The sequence below is a fragment of the Tiliqua scincoides genome, chromosome 16, assembly GCF_035046505.1.
Source record: "Tiliqua scincoides isolate rTilSci1 chromosome 16, rTilSci1.hap2, whole genome shotgun sequence".
Taxonomy (NCBI): Eukaryota; Metazoa; Chordata; class Lepidosauria; order Squamata; family Scincidae; genus Tiliqua; species Tiliqua scincoides.
In genome coordinates this window covers 5,164,859-5,187,875 of record NC_089836.1, presented here as the reverse complement: position 1 = coordinate 5,187,875, position 23,017 = coordinate 5,164,859, and the positions used below count along the sequence as shown (strand labels likewise).

At 50.6% G+C, this 23,017-nt stretch overlaps 1 protein-coding gene and 1 pseudogene across 1 annotated transcript; both read left to right on the top strand.

Moving 5' to 3' along the window:
- The first annotated feature begins 3,808 nt into the window (after positions 1 to 3,808).
- On the top strand, positions 3,809 to 13,234 carry TOR4A (torsin family 4 member A). Its single transcript, XM_066610819.1, has 2 exons — positions 3,809 to 3,875; positions 11,949 to 13,234. Exon 2 carries the CDS (start codon positions 11,987 to 11,989, stop codon positions 13,232 to 13,234), a length of 1,248 nt encoding a protein of 415 aa, XP_066466916.1. The 5' UTR covers positions 3,809 to 3,875; positions 11,949 to 11,986.
- On the top strand, positions 8,164 to 8,283 carry LOC136635693 (5S ribosomal RNA; annotated as a pseudogene).
- Positions 13,235 to 23,017: the final 9,783 nt, after the last annotated feature.

The following is a 23,017-nucleotide window of genomic DNA, read 5'->3' as shown; positions in this document are numbered from 1 at the left end:
TTCTAACTCTCCCAACACTCAGTTTGAGTGGATGTCCCCTGGTTCTGGTGTTATGTGAGAGTGTAAAGAGCATCTCTCTATCCACTTTATCCTTCCCATGCATAATTTTGTATGTCTCAATCATGTTCCCCCTCAGGCGTCTCTTTTCTAGGCTGAAGAGGCCCAAATGCCATAGCCTTTTCTCATAAGGAAGGTGCCCCAGCCCAGCAGTCATCTTAGTTGCCCTCTTTTGCACCTTTTCCATTTCCACTATATCCTTTTTGAGATGCGGCGACCAGAACTGGACACAATACTCCAGGTGTGGCCTTACCATAGATTTGTACAACGGCATTATAACATTAGCCATTTTGTTCTCAATACCCTTCCTAATGATCCCAAGCATAGAATTGGCCTTCTTTACTGCCGCCGCACATTGGGTCGTCACTTTCATCGACCTGTCCACCACCACCCCAAGATCTCTCTCCTGATCTGTCACAGACAGCTCAGAACCCATCAGCCTATATCTAAAGTTCTGCTTTTAACACCATTCTACCTAGCAGGCTGTTTTTTAAAATGACCAGTTTGGGCATACAGCATGACATTTGTCTGTGGATAAAGGACTTTTTGACAAATAGGCCACAGTCAGTTAGGATGGGCTCTTATCATTCTTCCACTGTGATATTAAATACGGGAGCTCCCCAAGGCTGTGTGCTGAGCCCCTTCCTCTACTCCCTCTATACACATGAAGTATACGGAGGCAGGACCTGTTCACGCTTTTCTAGGCGTAAGTTCCATAGCATTCACTTCTGAGTAGACATGCATACGCTTGTGCTGTATGACGATTGAAGTTGTTACTTTGCGTTTGCCCTCAGCCGTCTGGGTTGAGCTTTGTCCATTTTCTCAACCTCTCTTGCAGCCCGAGCCACAAGGATTGGGCTGTCATTTAGAGGCCTATACATCTGTCACACAGCCCTCCATTGGTGGCTGCTGATGGACCCTGTTGTGCCAGGTGGAGAAGGGGGGGCAGCTTTCCTAATGTTGACTGGGAAGGATACTTGCACACCTATATCTCCTTGAACGTTGCAAGCTACATCCACTTGTTCTATTCAGGATGGTTCTGCAATGCTTCTCTTCCCCCCCCCCCCCAGCCAGTGAATATGCAAAGGAAAGATGCAAACACCTGCCCATTGTCCAGCCTAAGGACGATTTGCATGAAGAGTTCATTGCACTGGAAGCTGCTGGAAGAGAACAGACCCGGCTCTGTGACTCTGCAGCAGAGGAGACGAGGAAGGGCAGGCCATGGGTCTGTGCTCCCAGGAGGCAGGGGACCAGTGTGGCGGTGAGTGCCCGGTGGCCCTTGGGGAGGAGGGCAACTATCGCTTTGAGCTCACATCCCCATGTGTGTTCAATGTCTTGTGGAAAGGAGCTGATCGAGACACAGCAGCCCCGTTCAGTTGGTGACCCTGTTCTTGCTTCAGCTTTGAACCATTGCAGCAACTGTTATCCTGCACATGCCTGATCTTGTCTGATCTTAGAAGCTAAGCAGGGTCAGGCCTGGTTAGTACTTGGATGGGAGACCGCCTGGGAATACTGGGTGCTGTAGGCTTATACCATAGTCTTTCGAGACTGAAGGTTGCCAACCATTTTTTGAACCATTGCAGTTGAGATAAGCCTCCTAGAAACTTGGGTGACAGCCAGTCTGAGAATGCACTAAAAGGGTTGAACGGAAAACAGGGACCGAGGGTGGACTCCTCTTTCGTAGCCTACTCTAACTTACAGGGTTGGCACATGAGGTGATTGCCTCCTCCCTTAACTTGGTGATGCGCCGCCGACCTCAACTCCTTTCAGTTGCTGTCTTGGAAACGGTGACCGAGCCAAAGAGGAAATCAAGAACACAGTATGGAATAAATAAATAATCTCTTTTTAAAAGAGATTCTAGATTTCTTTTTTAAAGGCCGGTAAACCTAGGTGGGTCCTGAGAGAGCATTGTTTTAAAAAGTGGGCCCCAGTGCTAAAAAGTTGGGGAACCACTGCATTAAAGAAAGGGAGGGGAAAAGAGAATTTCCCAGGAGAGGTGCAGATTGGGCTGGCCCACCCATGAGGCCCAGTGAACCTCTTGCCTCAGGTGGTGGGCTGGGGGAGGCAAAAGAATGTCCTACACTTGCCTGCTTGCCACATCCCCCAACCTGTTGCCTGTGGGCCCAGCTGCCCCTTCCTCTTCCTGCACACTCTGAAAGTTTGCCAGAGGAGAATGGAGAGCGCTAAGGAGCTGAGGACCCCAGAGTCCTTATATAGCCTGTTCTGTGGGTTTATGCTGCTGTTGAGGAAGTCGCTGGTCTCCCATTCAAGCATGAGAAGCCCTAGCAGGCTGCCTGAAGTTGGTGCAATAGGCAGTGGGTTAGCTGTCGCCACCCACCAACATCTCCTCCCTGCCTGTCTGCTCCTCTCATGACCTCGACTTCCTGGTCCTGGGAACAGTTGAGGGCAGCAGTGCCCCACTGGAGGATGCACTTGGGGCAGTGCAGGGGAGGGCAGAAGGAGCCACCTATTAATAAAGGCTGGTGATAGCCTTTCCTGCTACAGGCAGTGGGTTGGACTAGATGACCTCATGGACCCTTCCAGTTCTATGATTGTAGCCCTGATAGCCCTGACCGCTTGGCGTGCCTTTCACTGTGGCTCAGTCCAAAGGGTTAAGCAGCTGAAGCCTTCCAGGGATGAGGAGGATCCCCATTGCCTGCTAATTTGTTTGTTTGTTTGTTTATTTATTCACATTTTTCTACCGCCCTTCCTCCAAAGAGCTCAGAGCGGTTTACGCAGCTGCTCCTCCCCTCCTTCTTGTCCTCACAACCACCCTGTGAGGCAGGTGAGGCTGAGAGAAAGTGACTGGCCCAAGCTCACCCAGGAGGCTTTGTGGCTGAGGGGAGATTTGAACCTGGATCATCCAGGTCTAAGTCCACCTCCCAAACCACTACACCATCCTGGCTCTCTAATGAGGCTGTTGCACAAGGCAAAGCATCAGGTGCCCCTGGAAAAGTTGGTGTCCTTTTGTGGCACTTGCGGGGGGGAGGAGGAGGCTTGCCAGGCAGCCAGGGTTCCTTGAGTAGCTGCTGTAGGAAAACGGTGTGCGATGCTGATCGTGGTCGCCATCCTGGAGGCGCATCCAACAAAGGTTTGTGGGGGGCATCGTTTATCCCAAATTGGCCACCCTGAAATGGTGCCCTCATGGTGGAGCCGCTCTTGGACACAACCGTGCCTAAGAGGAGCCCTGATTGTGGGAGGCGGTGGTGGTGGTGGTGGGGTTGTCACATTTTGAGCCTTAGGTTGACTGTCTGGTGCGTGGCACATGGTGCAACCGTAGCAAGGACCAGCCTCGACTTTCTGGCACGAATGCAGGCCAGGCAAGCCATGGGTTGGGGAAGCCTGCCTCGCGCGCGCTCACCTTTCGGTGACCCGAGCCCCCGCCTGGCAGGGCCTGCCTTGGAAGTGGCGAGGGCGGCTGGCCGTGCCTCGTCTTTGGAGTCTGACTTCCTGTGCGGCCCGCCCGCAGCCAATGAATGGGCCGTGTGCCTAAGTGTGTGTAAGTGCTTCTTGCAAAAGAAGGGGCCATGAGCCAACCCTCTTGAGCAGCAGGACTCCGGCAGTACTGAGATAAGGCCTCCTGGGTGTGAGAAGGAAGTGCACTGCGAGAGGGGAAAGGGGGCACTCCCACGCTGGCTGCCGTCTCTCTGAGCCAGAGGCAGCCCTGAGTCCTTTTGCACAAGGCACACCAAGCCGCAGGGGCTTGACCCCCTCAGCACCTTCACCGCGGCTTCTCCACTTCCAGATAGGACCGGCGCACTCATTCATAGGAGGGAAGAAGGTTCCCTGATGGACTGGCAAGGAAGACCTGGTCTTTGGTAATGGCTTCTGTCTGTTCTGCAGCAGGGCTGTGTGTGTGTGGGGGGGGGAGGGGATAGCCTAGACTTGCAGCACAGGAGCTGGTAGGTTGCCAACTAACACAGAGGAAAGCCTGGTCTGCTGATCTTAGCAGGAGCTTTTCACAGCATGGAGAAATAGATTATGCAGGATATATTTGCCAATATCTGCAGATTGAGGGTCTGTTAAAGGCACAGAGGCAGAGGCGGATTAAAAAGTTGGCAACCCTACAAAGTTGCCAACTTTCTTTTTCTACCAGGGCAGGATTCCTGTGCCTTTAGCAGCTGCCTGGCATTAAAATGTATAACAACCGCAGCCCAACTGTTTAACCTGCTAAACGTGTGCATCTGTTAGAAAGGCACAGGAGCTTTGTCGGAAGACGCATTGACCACCTCGGGTGTTTTATTAGGTGAACTTTTGTTTGGGTTGCTGCTGACTTTTTGGGGGGAGAAAGGAAAAAAAGGGGCAGAGGAACGGCGCACATATTTGAGACAGCATTGCCAACTGGCCGCAAAAGCATCCATCCAGTTTGCTCCTGTGCTGTTAAAAACAGCTCAATCTACAGAAACTCTTCGAGAGAGAAAAAAAAACCAGCAGGAGCAGCAGCTTTTAGCTGCAGATCAGCATTGCTAAAGGCGCAGGAGCCCTTTAACCAATGGGGTTGGTTAAAAAAGTTAGCAACCGTGCTTCAGTATGAGGTTGCTAACCTCATACTTTTTTTTTTAACCCTGGAAGTGCTCCTGCGCCTTTGCTTGCACGAGAAGCAGAGAAATGGGGGGGGGGGGGAGATGCAGAGCAATGTGGAGGGCAAGGGGGGGCAATGAAGAGGTGCGCACCTGCTGAATTTGCATCATGGCTCAGTGGCGAGCTCTCCCACGTCAGCCCTGTGTTGTTTTGTCACCGTCGGAAGCTAAGCAGGGTCAGGCCTGGTTAGTACTTGGATGGGAGACCGCCTGGGAATCCCGGGTGCTGTAGGCTTATACCATAGTCTTTCGAGACTGAAGGTTGCCAAGCAACCACCAGTCCTGAATCTCTGATCATCTACTTATCTTCTAGGCACTCACCTTGTGGCACATGTTGAAGTTGTGTTTAAATTACCTGGCTGTGCATGTTGCAAGACCACGAGGCTTGGGTCACTTGCTCATTCGCTTTATCCATTATATTCTATGCTATAATATTCTATATTCTAATCCAGGGGTGTCCAAAGTTTTTGGCAGGAGGGCCACATCATCTCTCTGACACTGTGTCGGGGGCCGGGAGAAAAAAGAATTAATTTACATTTAAAATTTGAATAAATTTACATAAGTTTACATAAATGACTATATTAAAGATGAACTTACATGAATGAATGAAGGTCTTGCAATAGCTCAAGGCCTATAAAAGGCCTTGCACAAAGCAAGGCTGGCCTTTCCTTTTCTGCAACTACTGCATCACAGATGTGAAACAGCAAGCAGTGGAGGGAGCCCTCATCCACAGCTCATGCGAGAGGTTAAATAGTCACCCTCACGCTGACAGCAGTTGCGTTGGGCCAGTGTGGGCTCCAACAAATCCCCGGAGGGCCAGAGGCTCATTGGAGACTGGGGGCTCCCCAAGGGCCACATTGAGAGGCCTTGAGGGCCGCAAATGGCCCCAGGGCCGGGGTTTGGGCACCCCTGTTCTAGCCTATAGTAGTGCTTCCCAAACTTTCTAGCACGGGGACCTGCTTTTTAAAATGACAATCCGTTGTGACCCACTAAGCCCCCCCCCCTCAAATATAGAAAGAAATAATATTTTTATTTACTAATAATAATTAATACATTATCCATTAATATGATTGGGGTCCTGTGCTTCTGGGGCTGCTGGAGACTTTACATTTTTATCTATGTGTGTTTAGACATTTGCTAGACTCTCCCTAGAAATGGAGTTCCCCCAAACCTTTACAGTCCTTCCGGGGTACCCAGAAGCCTGAAATGGAGAGCAAGAGGTGCGCTTAGGGACTTCCAGGCCTGATGAAAGGCCGAAACTGGGTTTACATGTGATCTATGGCATGCCAATTACTGGAGAAAATAGGAAAATGCGACATTTTAATTTGGGGGGGGGGGTTTGGGAGATTAACCCACACCACTGGTTAGCTTTTTTTTTTTAATGCTTCAAAAAAAGTTTTGCGACCCACTCAAAATTGGCTCCCGACCCACTAGGGGGTTCCAACCCACAGTGTGGGAGACACAGTTCTATGCTAACCCCTTCTCCGCTCTGAAGGGCTCTAGATAGGGGTGCCAAATTTTCAGTTGTGGGTCCCAACCCACAGTGTGGGAAACACAGTTCTATGCTAACCCCTTCTCCGCTCTGAAGGGCTCTAGATAGGGGTGCCAAATTTTCAGTTGTGGGTCCCAACCCACAGTGTGGGAAACACAGCTCTATGCTAACCCCTTCTCCGCTCTGAAGGGCTCTAGATAGGGGTGCCAGCTTTTCAATTAGCCCTGATCCTCTGCTTTCAGCTGCCATCTAACACAGGTGAAGCTTCTTCCCTCCCTCCAGCTCCGTACCACAAAAAAAAAAGCTTTACCAGTTTAATTTGTGCTTGTAAGGCATCTATTAAAAAGCGCAAGAGCAGAGTCGGCAGAACAGTTGGCCACCCTGCCTTCATATCCAGGCGTTTCCCACAGGGGTGAATGCAGCTGTGTCCAGAGCTGCCCAGTATCTCTGGAACCATCAAACGGAGGAAGAACTGGGCTGTATATTCATTTAAATCAAGAGCTGACATAATAAGTTGGAGGAACTTTAAAGAATTTTCAGAGATAAGCGGAAAGAAAACAAAGGGAAATAGTTTCCTTTAAACCAGGGAGGTGCCGGCAACATGGAATCCAGCCAGGTCAAACTTGCGATACCAGCCCCTGCATGCCCAGTTGCACCCAATAGGTACAAACAGCATTGCATCAAAATCCCAGTGTGTCATTTTCCTTCTGTAAATTTTACCCCACAAATTCCTGCCTTGGGAGCAGGGGGTCTGGTGAGGGGTGGCGGGGATCAGTAGGGAACAAAACTGTGGGGTTTTGTTTTCCCCCCTACAGTATGAATGGCCATATCAGGTTTTGCCCTTGAAACTATTTCAAATAACCTTAGTGGAGAAGCAGGCTCAGCAAGAGGAGAACTAAGGTATTTGCCTAGGGGCACATATGAATGTCTCTAAGCCATCTTCTTACCCAAGGACTGTTGGAGAGACAGGACAAAGATTAATGGTAGAATCTTATGCAAGTTGACCTGGGAGTAAGCCCTATGAATACAGTAAGACTTATTGCCAAGTAAATATGCCTAGGCTAACACTCTTAATATACCTTTAATATTTATCTGGAATATTTTTTATCCCACACTTCAATTTTCAAAAGAACGTAATGGTGCTGGATCAGGCCAAAGGCCCGTCTAGTCCAGCTTCCTGCATCTCACAGTGACCCACCAGGAAGCACACAAGACCACAAGATCACCACATCCTGGTACCACTCCTGCTCTGTCACTGCTTGGGGGACAAATATAGGAGCCTCTCCTATATGGGTTTATGGGAGAGGAAGACAGTAGCCTGCCACCTTCAGCTGTGGGGCTGTGATTGTCAGGAATGAGGCCTGACTGGTTTGGTTTGCTCCTGGCCCCCAGGAATCCCAAACAGTAATAATTAGCTAGGCCGGGGGAACATTCCAGGCAGCAAATATCATACATTTTGCTGTCTTAAAAGTTAGACTTGGGTATATCTGGAGGTGCTGATTCCAAAAGTAACACCAGTTTTGCACTATCCCACTGAGTTTTAGAGATCCAGCATAGCCTGAGGTTCTTCCACATAGCCATAGGTTCTTCATGAGAAGAACTGTTGACTCAAAGAGATTATGTTGTATCTCCAAAATTCAACACGATAGGGCAAAATTGATGTCACTTTTGGAATCAGCGTCTCCAGTTCATAGCAAACCACCATAAATTTTGAAAGGACCCTCAATTTTCTCTAAACCCACAAATTCGCAGGCCTGTGTGATTAAGGCCATTCTTTCACCGACTGCCCTATTCTGCAACCGATGTGGGTCTGTTTGTGCATTGTTCCGTCTCTGATTTCTAGCCCCCCTCCATCCCAATGGTTCAAGGGGAGTACCAATAAATCAGAATTAAAGAGCCTCTGGTACCATCAACATAGCTTCATGCACATAACAAAAGGAGAGGTCCCTGCCCCGAATGGCTTACAGTCAAGATAGACACAAGAGAAGCGACCGAGAAACGGGAGGGAAAGAGAGGCAGCAGGGGGAAATATGTTTCAGCAGCAACTGTTACCCTGTACATGCCTGATCTCGTCTGATCTCTGAAGCTAAGCAGGGTCAGGCCTGGTTAGTACTTGGATGGGAGACTGCCTGGGAATACTGGGTGCTGTAGGCTTATACCATGATCTTGGAAGCTAAGCAGGGTCAGGACTGGTCAGTACTTGGATGGGAGACCGCCTGGGAATACTGGGTGCTGTAGGCTTATACCATAGTCTTTCGAGACTGAAGGTTGCCAACCAACCAAAGTTATAGGAAGTAAACAGGACCGCTTTGTGTCAAAGGCAACCAACAGGAACACAATGTCCTTGCAATGCATTCCACAGCAGGTTCAATGCCCCAGCTTGTGGAAGCTCTATTATTTGCAAATGTGGCTAGTTAAAAGTCTTACCAGCTCCCTTCATGTGCAAACCTCATTTAAGGCCACCCAAGCTAGCAGATGCACCTTGTGTCAGTGAGTTCCCCCAGCTAGATCTTTCTAGTTTCATTTCTATTCCCTCCGAGATGCTTTCCTCCGAGGTGCTCCGGACGTTTAGTCATCTAAGAATGAAGGGGGGGGGGGAAGTCTTCCTTCCCTCCCCAGGCCATTCAAAGCCCTTTTTCGCTGCTCCAGACCACGACAGGCAGCAGCAGTTCCGTTGATTTTTGTGGTAACTGACTCATGGTTTGGTTCTCGTGTTAGCACGGCAGCCCTTGGAAGGATTAGCTGGTTTCCTCAAACACAACAAAGCTGCAGAATGCACCAGAAGCTCCAGTGGCTTCTGAACTATGTGGTGTAGGGCAGGAGAGTTTAAAAAACGAAATGTCAGGTCAGACGGGTCCAGGCTTTAAGCAGTGGTGTCACTAGGGTTTCTGTCACCCGGTGTGGGAGGCCTCCATGATGGACCTCCTCCCATGGCTTCTCTACTCACTTCCTTCCTTATGAAAATGACCTGGAGAGAGCCCAGGGGAAGGAGGAGGTTGGTGACAGCTCTTTCTCTATCATCAGCATCAGGGCCGGCCTTAGGAAGCATTTTTTGCGGAGCCCAAGGGTCACAGCCAAGGTTGTAAGCTTGTAAAATCTTAGAGCTAGAAATAAAATTTATTACAGATGTTCTATCTCTAGGGTAGAATGGCGGACAATCAAAATGTGTGCTTAAAAAGGCATATGAGTTCAGGGATCAAATGGATCTTAAGCCACTGTTTCTCAAATGGTGGATTAGGACCCATTAGGCTGGTTTTGAGCCAATTTCCGGTGGGTCCCCATTCATTTCAGTATTTTAATTTTGGGATATTATGATGCCAAAATGGTATGTTACTATATTTGGGGAAGCCTGTATTTTTAACAGACTACGGGTGCAATCCTAACCCCTTATGTCAGGGCTTTCCAGCACTGACATAAGGGCAGTGCAGCTCAGAGGTAAGGGAACAAACATTCCCTTACTTTGAGGAGGCCTCCATGAGCGACACCCAACTGCAGGATGCAGCACACGTCCCATTGGCACTGCTATGCCGGCGCTGGAAAGCACTGGCATAAGGGGTTAGGATTGTGCCCTACAATATACAGTGTGTGCTTTTAACAATGACAATCAATGGGGCTTATCGCTGGGTAAGTGTGGATAGGATTATATATAACCAACTAGATGATTTTTATAATTGTTGCCATGTAAAATGAGAGTGCCACTGCCAGGTGGGGCAGGCAACTGTGAGCCGGTGGGTCTGTCTGATTCAGCCCCGAGGGGGCTTTCTGTGTTTCAAAAATGTGAATATAAAACATCGCGCAATGAACACACTAAGAAGCACAAAGTGCGCAAAGCACAAAGAGATGCTCCCAACATCTCTTGAACAGACCTCAAGTTGCTGGTGGGTGCCAAGTGGTGCCATGGCCACTAGGTGGTGCTGCTGGCCAAGAGATGTGTCAACCAAAAAATTAAAAGCTGCTTTACCTGGATCTTAGGAACAAGGGTACCTCCAAAACTCCCTGACTCCCTGACCCTCCAAAACCCATCATCCACTACAGGGCCTAGGAGAGGGGGGTAAAGGAGGTAATTTGTACGTGGGGTCAGGGTCAAAAGAGGAGGCCCAGAAAGCTCCTGGGATCTTACATTTTCCTATCTCACCTGAACTCACTACCTGTGCATGATGTGGCAACTGCTGACCCAGGGATGCCTCCCTGACCTTCCTTACTTGTTGGCAACCTTCAGTCTCGAAAGACTATGGTATCGCGCTCTGAAAGGTGGTTCTGGAACAGCATCTAGTGTGGCTGAAAAGGCCAATTCGGGAGTGACAATCCCTTCCACACCGGGAGCAAGTGCAGTCTGTCCCTGGTCTGTCTCCCTGGCTATGGGCCTTCCTTCTTTGCCTCTTAGCCTCAGACTGTTGGCCAAACTGGGAAAGGCCATGCTGCACAGCCTGCCTCCAAGCGGGCCGCTCAGAGGCCAGGGTTTCCCGCCTGTTGAGGTCCACTCCTAAGGCCTTCAGATCCCTCTTGTAGATGTCCTTGTATCGCAGCTGTGGTCTACCTGTAGGGCGCTTTCCTTGCACGAGTTCTCCATAGAGGAGATCCTTTGGGATCCGGCCATTATCCATTCTCATGACATGACCGAGCCAACGCAGGCGTCTCTGTTTCAACAGTGCATACATGCTAGGGATTCCAGCACGTTCCAGGACTGGGTCAAATCTGGGAGGACACCGGCTTGCTACAGGAGCTCTTTGGTTTGTGGATCTGATAACCAGGAAGGAGTGGATAGGAGCTCAGGGACCCAGCTGTGGGGGCTACAGCTGCTGCAGAATCATTTTGGTGCGCACAGGACACTCTCCATTGCAGCGTGAGCCTAAATACCAAGATGCTGGTTTTATGTAATGGATTTTCTTTGTTTCAAAGACTTTAGGGCACAAGCCTCACCAGGGCTACTCAGAAGTAAGTCCTATTGTGTTCAATGGGGCTTATTCTCAGGAAAGTGTGGTTAGGACTGCAGCCTTAGAGAGACTTAGGAGTGTGTTTGGTTTTCCATATTACTTTATCTATCTGCAGGTAGCAGGTAGATCAAGGCTCTCAGCACTCTCCCCCTTTGGGAAGGGACCCCCAAAAAACTTTGTACCCCCCCCCCCAGGCCTTGGTCCACTATATCTATTTCTGGGAGGTGAGACAGCTGCACCTCTTGCTGATTTAATGATTGCTACCTTTATAAATCCAATCTCATTAACCTTTATTAGGCATAGACATAAATACAAATAAGCAAACAAAGAACAGAAATGGCCTGCCCCTAACAAGGAAGCTACATTTATAGTAAACCAATTCTTGCTTCAAGGTGTTCAGGGCTGTGATTCCTGGGGGTGAACTCTGGTTTCGCCTTGCAAGGGAGGTTGCAGTGTGCCATTAATCTGTGGAACCCCTTGCCACAGGATGGGGTGATGGCACCTGAATGCCTAGATGCCTTTCAAAGGGGATTGGACAATTTTATGGAGGAAAGGTCCATCACAGGTTACAAGCCGTGATGGGTATGCGCGGCCTCCTGGTTCTGGAAGTAGCCTGTCTCTGAAATGCTTGATGCAAGGGAGTGGCAATAGGATGTGGGTCTCTTGTTGTGTGCTCCCTGAGGCATCTGGTGGGCCACTGTGAGACACAGGAAGCTGGACTAGATGGGCATTTGGCCTGATGTTCTTACATTCTTCTGTGGGCTGGCCCAAGGTCACCCAGTGAGCTTCATTAACTGAGCCAGGAGTTTCTCCTCCAGCACTCTAACCACTAGGCCACACTGGCTTTTCGCACGGTCCTCATGCTTCTCTTGTTCCTTCCCGCAGAGGAAACTGGACTGAGAGGTCTTCCGGAAGAGGCTAAGATGGATGGCCGTAAGACCGGAGGCAGCCTCAAAAACTCCCAGAAGCTCTCCCTGCTATCCTCCCCCGTGCGGGCCGTCGTTCGCCTCCGGAGATCGGCCCGGCTGCTGAAGAAAGGTCTGTCACCCACAGATCCCCAAAGGAAGCTTCTGCAGCGGCAGATCTCGCTGGGCAAAGCCAAGTTGGGGGGCTCCTCTGCGACCCTTCTAGGCCAAGCAAGCTTTGAGAGTTCCCAGTATTTCACTTTTGACACCTCGGTGCTGCAGCCCGTCACAAGAACCGGCAAACGGACCAAGAAGCGGAAGAGCCGCCGGGTGCTGTACCCTGGGAGCTCCAGGAGGTACCTCCCGACAGAGCACACCAGCAAAGCCAAGCAGTGCCTACTCCTGTTGGTGGGCATCATTTGTTTTCAGATCCTGAATGCCATTGAAAACTTGGACGATAACATCCTGAAGTACGACTTGGACGGCCTGGAAAAAACCATGCACCGGGAGGTGTTTGGGCAGACGTTAGCCATCGAGAACATTATGGGCTTGCTGAAGGATTACCTGGCCACCCACATACACAGCAAGCCTCTGGTGGTTTCCTTCAACGGGCCGAGCGGGGTGGGGAAGAGTCACATCGGCTGGCTGCTAGCCAAACACTTCCGGTCGGTCATGGGTTCTAATTCCGTGCTGCACTATTTCACAATGCACCACTGCCCCGACAACTCTTCCACGCCAGCTTGCCAGTCAGATCTATCAAAGACCATCAGCGAGATGGTCACCCAAGCCGAAATCGAGGAGAAAATCCCCTTGTTTATTCTGGATGAGGTGGAGCTCATGTCTCCAGCCCTCTTGGATACCCTCGGCAGGTTCTTCCAGACGAACCAAACCAATGAGTTCCTGAACGCAGTTTATATCCTCATCAGCAACCTGGGAGGGGACAAGATCACGGACGTTCTCCTTGAGAAAGTTGCCGGCGGCGTCCTTCAGCCCCAATGGCAGGCAGAGGAGCTGCGGACGGCTCTCCGCCCCGTCCTCAACCACATCCACCCCCTTTGGGCCTTGGCGGAGATTGTCCCGTTTGTGCTGCTGGAGAAGAACCATATCCTGAGTTGCTTCTACGAGGAGATGATGAGTGAAGGTCTCTACCCAGATCCAAGCCACCTGGAGAGCTTGGCCGGTCAGCTGCGCTATTACACAAGGGGCGAACAGCAGTACGCCATCACTGGGTGCAAGCAAGTTGTAGCTCAGGTGAACCTACTCTAAGGACAGATGAAAATCCAGACTACAATGTTGTCTTGGGGGGGGGGGGTTTCTTTTCATCACGTGTGGAACCCTCCTGGTCTTGCTAATGGCTAGGTCCTTTTCCCCAAATGGACAGGAATAAGTGGCTCTGTGAAAACAGGGCAGCAAATCCATCCCTGGGTGGTTCTTTTGAGATCCCACACATTCACAGACTCTTCTTCGCCACGTTTCATCCATGGCAAACTGCAATCGGGCCCTCTCTTCGCTCCTCTGGGAGCAAATCATTTGCTCTGGTCTTGCCCTCTCATTTCCTATCTACACCCCCTCTATGATCTACTTATCGAATGCGGAATCTTTATTATTATTATTGTTATTGTTATTATTTAATACAGTATTCTTCCCCTGTCTTTCTCTCTTTGGGGGACTCAAGGCAGCTTCCGATATAAGACAATAAGAAGAGCCCCGCTGGATCAGGCCAAAGGCCCATCTAGTCCAGCTTCCTGTATCTCACAGAGGCCCACCAAATGCCCCAGGGAGCACACAAGACAACAAGAGACCTGCATCCTGGTGCCCTCCCTTGCATCAGGAGGTTGCAGATACCCATCATGGCTTGTAACCTGTAACCTCTCACTTTTCATAGGGCTCAATACATTTTCCTTGTCAGCTTGTCCGGCTGGAAATGCTACTTGTGGGTCAAGCGTATTAATTTGTCTGGGCCACCGATGGATTCTGGCCTTGCCTGTGTTCCTTCTTCTGTGCCTCCCCCCCCTTATCTTTTGCCTCCCCTTCATTCCTCCCTGACTTCCGGGTTCCCTATTTACATTTTCAGCTGCATCCCTTATCTCCTAGATATGCAGGGTATATGCAAAATGGAAGAATGAAATGAGGGCCAAGCTGGAAAGGAATTTTTTTGCAAGACACTCCTCTGAGAATAGGGGCTGAAGGTAATTTCCAGGGGGGAGGGAAAGGAAGCAAATGGTACATGATCAGAATGAAAAAAACAACTATGATGGGAATAGAATTGCGACAAATCCTTGGGTTTGGGTTTTTTTTTTTAATTATTATTTTTTTTAAAACAAGGTATATGTTTGAAGGGGATCCTGTATCTTTGGGGTTCCAAAACGAAACATATCCAAACTGATTTTCTCAAAAACACTATGTTTAAAAAAAAAAAAATTAAAATTAAAAATGTTGAAAAGAGGGTCGGTTTCAGTGCCTTTCAAAGAAAAACAAACACCCCTGATAGAGGCGGTGGAGCAGACCTTTGCTTTGGTTGATCGAGTGCAGTCTTGCCTGCCCCCCATCTCTCCAAGAACTCAGGTGAAGGGGGTTCTGCGCAGGTAGAGGCTGCGATCTGCACCTGGAGATGGTGCTGGGGGGGTTGAACCCGGGACCTTCGGCATGCAAAACAGGTGAGCCAAGGAATTTGACTCAGAGCGGCTGCTGCAGAAGGGCCCACCCCACCCTCTTATTTGTTCCCCATTTTTTTTCACCAGGCAGCCACTGAATTGCCTACAGCGATGCAATTCATAAATAACTCTCTTTTGCATACACCTCTGCTTCTGCTGAGGTGGGGGGGGGGAAGATCAGCAAGCAGGTGCACCACTTCCAATCTTGTGATTCTGTAGCTGTTGTGCAACTAGCGGGGTGCACTGATGCCCCCTTCTCTCCAAGGAGCAACACACACACACACACACACACACACACACACACACACACACACCAGAATTAAACAGAGAAAGAGAAACCCCCATGCAGTGGGTCTTGATCTGGCCAGGCCCAAGAGTGTTTCCTGCAGGAGGGAGGCCGTCCGCCTTCTGAAAGCAACAGTGATAACAATCGCAAAAGTGAGTCACGAGAGAAGCAGCAGGAGCTGATTCATCCGCCTGTTTTGCACGGTCCTTTTTGCAGCCGAGGTGCTGGGAGCCTCATCAAGAGCTTGGGGGTAAAAGCCCCCCAGCGGCAGGGCCAACCTTAGGAGTTGCAGACACTGTGGACAGCATTGCAGGTGCTAATTACACCCTTGGGCTAGGCAACCAGGCAGCAGTTAGACAGGAGCACTCTTCATGCCTTCACACACCAGCAGTGGTGGCATCTGATCTGTCCTCTGCCCGGGTCCCAATGAGCTTTCCTTGCTGGATCCCCAGAGATGAGCAGAGAGCAGGAGGTGGCCACCCTCTCATAGGGTTGCTCAAGGCTTCAGGCCTGTCAGAGTGTTTACCCAGGACCTGATCGCCAGGGCAGTGACCAGCATGCCATTAAAGGCAGGCAGCAATAGGTGCTATGGTGGACCTAGCGCAATGTTTGGCCCCAAGGCCCACAGCCTCCAGGCCTCAACACTGGATGCACACACACACACCTGCCTTGCGGTCCAGAATCCGGAGCTCGCCGGCCAACACCGGCAACACGACAGATTCCGACCCAGGAGTGCCGCGTGTCTTTTGTTGACGTTGCTAAGCAGTGGGGGAGCCAAAGAATCTGGCCTGCTCTTCCAAGGTGAGTGGGTGCCAGGGGGTGCCAACCAGGCCTAGGCACCTGTCGGCATCAATCACTCGCCTGGAATCCGCCCACCTGCCCTCATTTGCTAATGAAAGCCGAGCTGGCAGGGGAAGAAAGGGAGTGAAAAAAAAAAGGCAAAGGCAAATGGCCGAGGGGTGTTTTGCTAAACGAAGCTCAGCTAAAATTAAGCTGGCAAGGACGGGCTGCTGCTGCTCTTGCTATGCCCTGAGCAATATCAGGCCATGCAAAAAGAGCACAAAAGCCATCTCCACCTCCTACACAAATCGTTGCTAACGTACAGCGTTGTTAACTCATTCCTGGGTCCTGCACACCTGCACCCCTGCCTTGGCCACGGGCCCAAAAAGAGCACCGTTCCGCTGACTGATTTCAAAAGCACAGACTTGCCACCGCCCGCCCCGCCCCCCGCCCCAGGTAACAACATTCAAAAAGATACCCTGCCAAAAATAAGCTCTCAACAAATTAAAACACCTATTAAAATGCTTCATGTATTCTTCTTTCATGGATTGATAGCCTTTGCCTTGGCTAACCGGTCACCCCAAATGCAACAATTAGGTACACCCAATTAATGAGGCTCTGTGGAACTCCTCGCCGCAGGATGTGGTGATGGTGTCTGGCCTAGATGCTTTGAAAAGGGGATTGGACAGATTTTTAGAAGATAAGTGCTTTATACGTGATGAGCCGTGATGGGTATGTACAATTGTTGGCAACCTTCAGTCTCAAAAGACTATGGTATCGCGCTCTGAATGGTGGTTCTGGAACAGCGTCTAGTGTGGCTGAAAAGGCCGATTCGGGAGTGACAATCCCTTCCACACTGGCAGCAAGTGCAGTCTGTCCCTGGTCTGTCTCCCTGGCTATGGGCCTTCCTTCTTTGCCTCTTAGCCTCAGACTGTTGGCCAAGTGTCTCTTCAAACTGGGAAAGGCCATGCTGCACAGCCTGCCTCCAAGCGGGCCGCTCAGAGGCAAGGGTTTCCCACCTGTTGAGGTCCACTCCTAAGGCCTTCAGATCCCTGCTAGGTGCAAGGGAGGGCACCAGGATGCAGGTCTCTTGTTGTCTTGTGTGCTCCCCGAAGCATCTGGTGGGCCACTGTGAGATACAAGAAGCTGGACTAGATGGGCCTTTGACCTGATCCAGTGGGGCTCTTCTTATGACCCAATTAGCTATGCACCTAGAGTTCACCTGGGTTGGACATTGTCTCTGCAACAACCTGACTCAGCGGCCATAGACATGTATATACAGTTGCCACTTAAGACTCCCCGGTGAGCTGCATGGACAAGGAGAGATTTGAACCCAGGCGTTCTCGGTCCAGATCCAACCATTTATCCTCCCTGCCGCAAAATGCCAAAGGCTTACAGTAGGTCCATCTTCCCTACTTTAAGCTGGGCTTGGCAGCCCCTTGGCTGACATGACAGCCTCCTGAGGTTTGGGGCAAGGTTCCTCACCTGCCCCAAAATGCAAAGGGGGGGGAGCCCCAAGCTTTGTGCCCTGCCCAGCCGTGGGTGTGGACAGGTGAGGGATCTGGGGCCGATGCCATACAGTCACCTCTGTGAGTCAGACACTCCTCCCAGGTGAACTCTTTGCAGCAACTCAAAAGTATTTATAGCCCAGGAAGGGCTGGAGGAAAGGCAGATCAGATAAGCCCAACTTCAAGAAACTCCACATCACGCCCGGTGCCGCAGATCTCGACATTTTACAGTTTTTGCAAGCTACAAACTGAGGCTCTGCGGGCTTTTGGATTGGAAACCATGGTTGATAACGCTGCTCTGACTCCTGGCGGGACAGCACAGCCAATGGCAGGTGCAGCTGGTCCAAAGACACCTTCCGCAGCAGACACCCCAATCTCCAGAAGACCTTCAGTGATGGGTCCCTCAGATGGCTCCCCGGGGACTCCGCTGGAGAGGTCTCCCAGCTACCCATTCCGGAGAGGCCGGAAGCCCAGCCGAGTACTGTACCCGCCGCTGGGGAGAAAACGTAGACCCCGGGCAGAGGCTGACCCCACCAAAAGGTGGCTGCTTTTCTTCATTGGCGTCATCCTGCTGCAGATCCTGCTGGAGGAGCCTGGAGAAGAGAATCAAGGCCTCCTGGAGGACCAGCTGCTTGTCGCTCCTTCTGCCACCCAGCACCCAGAGGTGCTGTTCAATTCTTCAGGAGGCGAAGCGGGTCTGAGAGAGATGACCCACGAGTCCTTGGGCAAACGCCTTCCTTGCAGGGGGCAGCGTATGCGGGAGACGTGTGGGTCAGGCCCTGGTCGCCACGGGCCAAGAGGATCGTAAACCACTCCTGATCCTCCAGAGCTGGGCTGGCAGTGGTCCAGGGTAGTCCAGAAGGTAGGCACAAGCGACCCGGAGATCTGCGGAGAAAGTTTTGCAGGGGGAGTTCTGTGCACCCTGATCATTTCGATGACTTGGGATGGATTCATTCAGAACTGCAGAGCGCCCAGGAAACCATCAGAGACTGACAGATCCCTCCTGAAAGGAGGGAGGTGAAATCCGGCATCTCAACAGTCCCTGTTTCCTCATTTGCCTGGTCAACCACGGTTCCTATTTCTGGACGACGCCGTGTCCCAAGGTCGCTCGTGAGATGATCCCGTCGCTTATCCACAATCCCACTTCCTTCCCATGCAATCTTCAAGGGAGCCACCATTGCACCTTGCCTTGCCTCTGCAGCGCATCTCGAGGAATGTATGCACATGAACATTAAGGCACCAGGCGTTGACTTTCATGGCTGGACAATATATATATATGAAATCCTTCATCCAAGTTTCCTGCAGCACCGTAACTCCAAAGGTCTTGACAAGGTCCCAGAGTTCCTTGCCATTCTTCTTTTGGCACCGTGCGCTGCCTGCCGCGGGAGACACTGAACGGTGACGGCACGCCGTTGAAAAGAACGGCGTCCATTTTGGGTTCAGACACCCACTTTTTCAAAGTTGTGGCGCTTTCAGCTGGTTTAGATGCAGGGGGACCACAAGCTCGTTTTGCTTGCAGGGGAATGCAGTAAAACAGATATAATGACCGCTATTTAACTTGAAAGAGAAAGACATATTTATTCTTTTAAGCGTTTGGTGGGCCACTGTGAGATCCAAGAAGCTGGACTAGATGGACCTTTGGCCTGATCCAGCAGGGCTCTTCTTATGTTCGGATGTTCTTATGCAATCTACTGTAGCAAGGATCGTCTCTCCTGATGAATGAATGAATGAATGAATGAATGTTAGGACCAGGTCCCTGTTTGGTGCCTCAACGGTTACCCTTGCCTTTGTTTTCGCCGGCCTGTTCTGCAATCTCCTTTTGAGATCACGCCACTTTGGGGTTTAATTTCATCTGCAATCCGCCCTGACTCTCTTTCAGGGAGGGACAGTCAAGATATAAGTATTTTTAACAAGTGTGAAAATTTCTTTTTTTTTTTTTTAATTCCGTGGCCTCTGAGCAATGGAGAATCCCTCCCGGCTCACTATTAATCTAATTATTTTCTCTCCTTCCAGTTGTAAACCAGTGGACAAGATCAAGCCTGCCTTGTCTGCGTGATACTGACTGTACTGGTTGTTTAGGGGCTTAATAAAATCCACCCACTGTTGTTGAATGTCCTTGTTTTTGTGAACTGAAAAAGGCCCAGCTGTCAGGGTGGGGGTTGGGAGCTATCCAAAGGTTCTCCTCTGTGGAGGTTTCCAGTTACATCATCTCTGGGTTGATTCTCCCATTTCCATGTGTTTAAAAGTGTGCCTAAGATGTGCTCTGTGGCAGATCAGACAGGAGCCCTCGGTTTCTTCATCTCATGAAACCACCTTGCATGTGTGTTGAAGTCACGCAGGCTATCTCCTTTGACAGAAGAGGGAGAACCATCATTGAGACATATGAAATTATACATGGGGAGAGATGGAGTGGATTGAAGGATATTCTTTCCCCTCTCCCACCACACCAGAACCAGGGGACAGCCACACGTGGATGTAGCAGGAGAGTTAGAGCGGACAAAAGGAAATATTTATTTACCCGCTTCATAATTAACCTGTGGAACTCCTTGCCACAGGATGCGGCAATGGCACCTGGCCTAGATGCCTTTAAAAGGGGATTGGACAGATGGGTAGAGGAAAAGTCCGTCACAGGTGACAAGCTGGGATGGGTGGGTGCAAGAGCAAGCGCACTCCCCGTCTGCATGGCTGGGACGTGACTCCTTTCCGCCGCCACCCGGGTGACGGGGGCTTGTAAAACCCTGCTACTGCCAGGGCGAGACAGTCCACCCTCCCTGGCTTGTGTTTGGGTAACCGTTCCGCACGCACACTCTCCAGGTGTTTCCTCAAAAGAGGCCTTTGGCAAGAGCTATTTTTGCCTTGCAATAATTAGCCACGTAATGATCCTAATTTAAGGCCAAGGGATGGGATTCTCCTCTTTTAATATGTGCAAAAGTCCTCAGGCTGGCTGGCTGACTGGAGAGCATCACCTGCTTCTCCGATCTACACATCTGCACAGTTATGGAGGAATTGCACGGAAGGCAGGAAGGAAGGAAGGAAAGCATGGTTCTGAACGCATCCAGCCTGCTGCTTGAGCTCTTCCACCGTCTTCTGGCCTTTGCGCTCAGAGGCTTAACTTAACCTGGCCTGGGATGGGGGGGGGGATCTGAAGTTGACAGTATTTCTTACAGCTGGAGCCGGAGTTGCCAACTGATCAGGAACAAAACAAGCCTGGCTGCTCTTTTAGGGCCAAATCACGTTACTCAGGAGATCTAGTGTTGTTGTTGTTTTGTTTTTAAATGTAATGCAGCTGTGGAATATTGATGCAGACCTGCAGCTCCCCCAAAAATGCAGCCCTGCAGCTGCATTACAGCAGCAATGGAAAGATACTTCGTAGTTTGACCAGGGATCTCCTGCGTGAACTTGTCATCTTGGCACCTCGCAGAGGTTTAGTCTGCAGAACTCCAAGGGCTGAAGCTTTTTTCAGAGCGTGGAGATAAAGATCACCTGCAGCCTCTGACAGTGGGGAAATGAGAGAGGGGAAACTTCTCCTGCCCCTCTTCCCTTGCCCCAGGCAAACACAGAATTCTGCTTGTGGGCAGGAAAACTCTCAATGAGTCACCTGTGGCTTTAAAGGTACAGGGAAAATTCTCCAGGTTTCCAACCTGATTCCATTTCTGCTCCAGAAGAAGCATCTAAACATGTAGTTACTGGAAGCTTGGGGAGGGGCAAGTTGTCCCATAAAATCTCCCTCCACCACTCCTCCTCTAAAGTTGCCAACTTTTCAGACTGGCCATGCCTCTCTGCCTTTGATGGCCACCCCGGCAGAGAGAAATGCAGGCGGGAGGGCTTTTCCAGGTGTGGAGCTACGTAGTGGTGATAGGGAAGGCTGCCACTGTTTAATTTATGCCTGCCAGGCTCCAGGAAGTAGTTGGCATCCTTCAGTCTCGGAAGACTATGGTGTCACGCTCTGAATGGTGGTTCTGGAACAGAGTGTCCTCTCCAGTGCGCGAAGCCTGGGTAAAGTAGGTATGGAGGATAGGCTGTTTCCCATGCAGCAAATCCCCTCTCTCCACGTCGCTGAAATTGTCCAATGGAAAGGCAGAGGCCAATACGGTTGGTTCCAGTGGCGTCGCAGGAGTTGCCAGAACATGACTGTGTTCAGCCACGAACTGCCTCAGGGACTCCGGCTCCGGATTTTGCCTCGAGGTTGACTCCTGAAGCCTTTTCCATAACTGGATGTAGCCACAAGGCAGTGGAGGTTTGGGATCAGAGTTCTCTCAGATGAGCTGCCTTCCCAGGCTGACGAGTCCCATCTACCTGGTGGCTGTTTAGTTGCCTCTTACAACAAGTACAGCCAAACTGAGGGCCTATTCTTATCCCCAGCCCCCAGGGGAACTGGGGCTGTTCCAGGAAACAGTGGTTAAAAAAGAGTCAGGATGGTGTAGTAGTGGTTCAAGAGTTTGACTTAGACCTAGAAGATGCTGCTTGAAATCTCTGCTCAGCCACAAAGCTTCCTGGGTGACATTCGGCCAGTCACCGTCTCTCAGCCTCACCTACCTGTGAGGACAAAAGGGGGGGAACCACGTACACCCCTCTGAGCTCCTTGGAGGAAGGGGAGGTGTAAAAATGTGAAATATTTTTGACAGCTTTCAGAAGCAATGGCTATGTTTTGGGACGTGTGAAAGGGTGACCTGATGGGTACACAATTCCCTGGGCATTGATGGCTGGTGACTGTGTGGGGTCAGGGCCCCCAGGGCCAGAAACAGGGGGGGGTGCCTTCTTGATTGGCAAAGGCATGTGGAAGAGCCAGGGGTTGAGTGACCCCCTTAGCTGGGCCTTTCCAGCCACCTGATGGGCAGACACTCTGCTCCACCACTTCTACATCTTCCCGCTCTGGGTCTGCCTGCAAGCCCAGAGGTCTGAAGCATCTCTGGGTGTGGGGCTTGCTTACTGAACATGCTGTTCCAGCAAGGCCAGGGCTGTTTGGCTCTTCCCTCCTGGATAATCCTATCTGCCTGGGGAGGACGCCGCACCCACTCTACACAGCTGTCTTTCCCAGAACCCATCTTGGGAAAGGAGAAAAATACCAGGCAAGGAGAGAGCAGACAGCCCAATCCTATGCATGTCTACTCAGAAGCAAGTCCTATTAGAGTCAATGGGGCTCATTCCCAGGAAAGTGTGGATATTGGGCTATTAAACAGTGCAACTCTCCCTTTCTTCTCTCTCTTTGGCCTGTCTCTGGTGTAATATCCTGCATTGTCAATTGCAGGCCCTATAGCCTTTCAGATCCACCTTCCTCCACCCCACCCCATCCCCAAGTACTTCTGCTCTTGTGCCTTTAATAGTAGCTAAATGTTCAGGAGGAAACAGTTAAAGCTTTCCCCCAGCCTCCAGCAGTTTATTTCCATTCTGGGGAAAAGCTTCACATGTGAGAGCCTTGCGTGGTCAGGTAGTGAGAACGCAGGAGTGAGGTCCATTAAAAAAACAAACTGGAGCTGTTACAGGCTTAGGGAGAAGAATCGGAGTTTTGGAACTATTTGCCCAGAAAGCAGCTCTGTGATGTGTGGTGGTATTGAGTTTGCCACTGTTTTCCCATACAGAAACATCTGCTCACTGTGTAAGTCCATGGAGGGTTGCTGGGTGAGAGAGCAGATATCTTTTGCATGCCATGGGTTCACTTCCCAGCATCTCCAGTTACAACCTTGGACAATCTTAGCTGCTGCTGGTCTGTGCTGGGCAAGGTTGGAACAGACCAAGGTTGGACTTGGCAGAAGGCAACTTCTTGCGTTCCTTGTGACATCACAAAAAAGGTAAACATCAACCAGAATGAGTAGTAGTAGAG